The sequence below is a fragment of the Oxyura jamaicensis genome, chromosome 4 (genome assembly GCF_011077185.1).
Source record: "Oxyura jamaicensis isolate SHBP4307 breed ruddy duck chromosome 4, BPBGC_Ojam_1.0, whole genome shotgun sequence".
Classification (NCBI taxonomy): domain Eukaryota; kingdom Metazoa; phylum Chordata; class Aves; order Anseriformes; family Anatidae; genus Oxyura; species Oxyura jamaicensis.
This window is the reverse complement of record NC_048896.1, coordinates 39,386,171-39,391,235: the sequence shown is the minus strand read 5'-3', so window position 1 is coordinate 39,391,235 and position 5,065 is coordinate 39,386,171. Positions and strand designations below refer to the sequence as shown.

Below are 5,065 nucleotides of genomic sequence, written 5' to 3'. Positions count from 1 at the left end.
TGAAGAAAAACACTTATATAGTTGCTCAGATAGCGCTAGACCTTTAGAATACATTAAGTAAGCAGGTTTCTAGCTTTCTATGAAAGAAAACTGTGCTAAAGAAATCAGAAATATGTAAAAGTTACTGGACCCAAATAAAGCCTTTGCTAACATATAGTATTAAAATTGAAGCTTGAAATAGCTTCAGTTAAATGGAGGCAAATATTGAAATGAACAGAATATTTAGTTCTATCTGACCAACAAACAGTAAGCAGGTACTTACATGGTCTGACTTTGATATACAAGAATTACTCGTTTCTTCTTAACAGCGTTAAAAGTTCTGCTTGCAAGCTGTATCGTTAACTTACCTCTAGAGTTGCCCTCCACAGTTTTGTATTACTTTACTGTGCCATACTTACTGCTCTGTACTGGTAGGCTGGAAAAGCTTTCCCCTTCTCCGTTACATGAAGGGGCATACTGTATCTCATCTTCAAGCATCTGAATGTATGCTTTGTGAATGTTTTACCTGAGGCTCTGACATCCCAGCTACGATAAAGTGCTTAACAGTGCTAGACATCTGTTTTTGTGACTTGATTTGTTAGATCGCTAAACTGCGTGGCTTTTCTTACAGAATCCTGAATAAATCCTGAATACAGTGAGTATTTTTGTAAGAGGAATGCTTTAGGATGCCTTTACCAGGTATATTCACATTGGCTCCATAGATTAAGCTAAACATACTCAAGTAATTTATTGCATAATTCTGTGATGTTATCTCCATTCTTTTTTTTGTAACAGCCACCTCAAGCTGAACAACCAATAATCATAAGCAAGCTCTGTATAATTTCTGCGTACATCAGAGTGGCAGAGCATAGTTAAAATTTTCTAAGGGTTAGGTGAACATTAATAAATTGTGCAGTGAAGCTTCATTATTGCTGTTCTGCTGTACTGAACAGATGCTAAGAAATGTTAAGTATTTAGAAGAATGTTCCTTCTTAGATTAAAGATCATTTGACTAATACAAACAGAAAAAAGCCTTCAGTCAGTACAAAAATTTATTTTTTAAGCATTCAGCTCAAATACATATAACCAAACTTCTTTGTCCATAACAAATAAGAATGTTCTAAGCTCTACTTTAACTATGAAAATCCTCTGTGGGCTAAAATTTGGCTTAAATTTGAAACATCTAGAAAACAGTTTAAGTGCTGACATCACTAAGAGTGGCATGTACAGTGCTTTAAAGAGGAGGGTTAAGAGAGCATAGTGTTCCATAAAAATGGCACCCTTAATTTGCACATCATGTAAAATTAAGTAATAGTCAGCCACAAGTTTATTACATGTTTACTTAGTGTGTGAGCACTGGTAACAGTCTTGTTTTTTTGTTTGTCATTACTAGCCAAGATTTTTCAAGTCTTGGGTAATACGGTTTGAAGTGGTTCTCCAGTTCAGTTCCCTAAACTCTTCCCATCCCCTTGATTCCTGTTCTCAAGCTACTGGAAAACACAGGGAAGCCTAGATGCAATTTAACACAACAGTTAACTAGCTCTATGGATAATAACATTAACTAAAACAAGTACTACAATGGTTCTGGAAGTGTTACTGTAAAACCTAGGTTACTGTAAGCACAGAGTTCTGTAATGCTAATTTTAAGTGGAACCTGTGTTTAGTAGATATGCTGCAGAGATCTTAAAACAGGTCTGACCAAGGGAGTCGCAAAGCTATGTGATTACCTCGTTTAAACTGAAGCTCAGCATATAACACTTCCAGAAATGCTGACACCCTCAGCCTCCAGTTTCAGCAGGCAGGACAATTTTTTTTCACCTACTCTACAGAATTTCTTGTACAGGATCTTTTGCCAAAGGAACTGGCAAAAACACTCGATATCCTGCAGCCTAAAAGGGAAGGAATGGCAGAATTAGCAAGATAACTATTCACAGCTACCACCTTCCCCTTCTTCCACAGGGAAAATTAGCCAACCGGGATGAATGTTAATACAAATGTTAATGCTTGAAAAGCAAACATGTCACCAGATACATTGAAATTCACAGATAACCTAATATTCTTCTTGAGAACTGAGTTAAGCAATCACCTAACAACACTTTATTGCATTTTTCTCTTTGGCTTTCAAATCTTGTTTTTCCTCAGCAATGGACATGCTGTTTTGGGGAAAATAAGTGATTCCTTTTCCTCAGGTAAGATGATAGGTCTGGGCATCTAAACCTGCAACTGTAATAAGAACTTGTGACCTCTGGGGATACCCTGGTTCTAATTTGGATTATGACCCTGTTGACTTGAAAGCCAAAATCCATTGTAACCTGCAAAAAAAAGAAGTCTCCTTATAATAGATGGAGCTGTGCATGGATATTAGACCAAGAATCCACGCATAATATGGCTGCGATTCAATTTGTTCTTAAAGTTCATTCAGAATAGCATACACAGGTGGGCCAACACGCTAATGAGACAATTGACAAAGCTTTTCGCACTACTCTTGTACTGAACTGAAGCCAGAAAGATAGAAGAAACTGATCTACACTACTAGTGGCAGTTTCTCCTCGTTTCTGTGTGAGGGTACTCTTTGCTAAAAGCATGCATACTGACACCGTTATTAAGGAAGTACATGTCAATGTATATAGTCTTCAGCTTTTATCCTTTATTACATACACAGCAAAGAAGGCAGCATTAGACACACGCGCAGTGTGTTACATCCATTCCATCCACAGCACGCACGCACATACGCACACACACAGCCTTTAAAAAAAGTGTTTGTGATAAGGAACATATTATAAAGGTTGTGATCTTTATCTCTAAGCCCCTGAGCTTTTTCTTAGGTGAAAAGGCAATGAACAAGTCTTTCCTTGCTCTATAAGTGCTTTGTGCAACGCTGTCCATAGAAGTCATAAACAAGTCTTTTGGGGAGAAGCAACGTGAGCGTCTCACTCCCATATTCTTAGTCTCTTATCATTTTTGCACCAAAGTTTCCAGTTATGTTTAGTTGTCACACTCAGCTAATATAGCTTTTGCTCCTGTGATTAAAGTTAGGATCAGTTCTGCAGATCACAAATGAAATGCAATCCCCTTTCTCTCAGAGATGTCATCTTGGTGATACTGTAGGACTAGAGAAATTACCAGAGTTTCGTGGGGACTGAAGAGGCACGGATGGAGAACTGGGAGACAGTTTCCTTGGGCTGCATAGGTCGCCGTTGTGCAACTTCCACAGAAGTTCTTCATTTTCCATTGACAGACGTTTGTTTACTTTCGATTCTTTCTCTAGTGACTCCTGTAAAACGGCTTGCTCAGTAGAAAGTTGCCTGCAAAAGACAAATTTACATCAGAGAATGTAACCAAAGTTGGAGGTTACAGTATTGAACTTAATTGTTAAAGAACAGTTTGAGCTTGCATAAAATCTTGCTTTGATTACAAGTAAATTACTTCCTTAAAGTGAGAATTAAAGAAGGATTTAGCACGTTTACAGCCTTGCTGGATTTAGACTTGTAGCTTGCAAAAAGCAGGAGAAAGTTCTAATAAGAAGCACTCCTAAAGGCCAGTGAAGATGGCCAGAAAAAGCACCTGAGAAGTGAGACTTGTCCTGCTTACAGTGACCAATACTTCTAAACAGCCCTACTGGAGTATTTGGGTCCTGTTTCAGGCTTAACTCTATAAAGAACCTGAATTTCTGTAGTTTCCTTCAAACTAAAAAGGTTTTCCCATCCATTAAAGTAGCAGTTGAAGTTAGGAGAACCTCAGACACGTTTTATCCAAGTTAAATGTTGCTGTCATTGCTAACTAAAATGCACTGGTCTTTCCACTGATCAAAGTTGGGCACAAGTCACTCAACTGAAATGGTTACAAGTAAAGTCAGGTTTAGCTTACAAGCCAGGAGTACTTGAAGAACCTGTAACAATCTATTGTAAGAGGACATTTCTGAGTTGTTTTTTCTCCCTGAAACATTGCTTTGGAGAACTGAAGGGTGAGCCTTTACTTCCTTACAGCCTGTTTCTGCTTGGTTTTCTACATAAGAAAGCTCATCTGTAAAGACAGAAGCAGGAAAGGGAGGAGTGTGTTCTTCTACAGACAGCTACAAAAAAATGGTCACTAATATTTGTACAGATTTCTTTTCGTAGGAACACCTTCCCCAGGTTAATAAGAACATCTAAAACTCCTGAGATCTTTTTCACCTTGAAAGTTCCATGTGTTTGTCCATCCGAGCTTTTAGTTCTTCATTTTCTTGCTGAACCTTCTTTAATTTATCCATTAGGATGGTGTTGTTTTCCACCTTCGAACAAAAGGTCACAGTTTAAACTAAAAGCTGTACGCATATATTCAGGTTACTGACTTAACTATCACGCGGCAGACAGTCCTAGTCTGGAGGTTGCAGACTTTGTTGCAAGAAGCACAAAACCAGACAGTGTGACCACAGAGGCATGTGACACTGACTGGCTATCGTGGCTGAATATCCTGTAGGAGCCAGGTAGGCCTACTTACCTTACTCTTGTGTAACGCTGGCATTTTGCCACTTGTGCTGATTAGATGCCAATAAAGAGGAACTGGCTAAGGTATATGCTGCTCCATGAGCAGATTCTAGTAACTTCCACGAGTTACAGGCAGCAGTTTTATAAGCTGTTGCAGACTGAAGGCTGTCCAGAAGTAACACACTAGAGTGATGAATTGAAGAGTTCCCCTACATAAACAACTCTCCCTGTTCTTTCTGATTGCACTGCATTGCTGTAGATGTTACCAAAAGTTAAGGAAAACAACCATTTAATAACTGGTTTATGTTCCAAGGGCTTCTCTGCTGTGGCAAACGTCTGTCAGAAGAGATGAAGGTTTACAAGTAATTTTCTGGTAAGTGGAGACCAGTGGTACTGGGCAGCACACAATGCTGTGCACCACTGAAAAACTGGCATGAACATATGCCCTTGTACCCAAATCTCTTTCTATACTTTCTCATTAACATCTTGCCTAAGTAAATATTACAGCAGTGTTCAAAGGCTCCGCACAGGATAAGGACCCTGTCCTGCCACAAATTAAGAGTTCATACAACCCAGCAGTTGTCTTAGGAGGTGGAAAGGCTACTTAGAGCATCTGGTAA

At 38.9% G+C, this 5,065-nt stretch overlaps 1 protein-coding gene across 6 annotated transcripts in view; it reads right to left on the bottom strand.

The window, feature by feature from the left end:
* Positions 1-769: 769 nt before the first annotated feature.
* The window catches only part of MTUS1 (microtubule associated scaffold protein 1), a 112,295-nt gene continuing 107,999 nt past the window's right edge, over positions 770-5,065 (bottom strand). For 5 of the 6 annotated variants that reach the window (XM_035326160.1, XM_035326163.1, XM_035326164.1 and 2 more), the window contains 2 exons: positions 4,152-4,249; positions 3,068-3,284 (listed from right to left, as the gene is read on the bottom strand). In XM_035326160.1, coding sequence (XP_035182051.1) covers positions 3,068-3,284; positions 4,152-4,249 — 315 coding nt within the window. Of the gene's footprint in view, positions 3,285-4,151; positions 4,250-5,065 lie in introns of all 6 variants that reach the window. The other variant, XM_035326161.1, reaches the window with a different exon arrangement.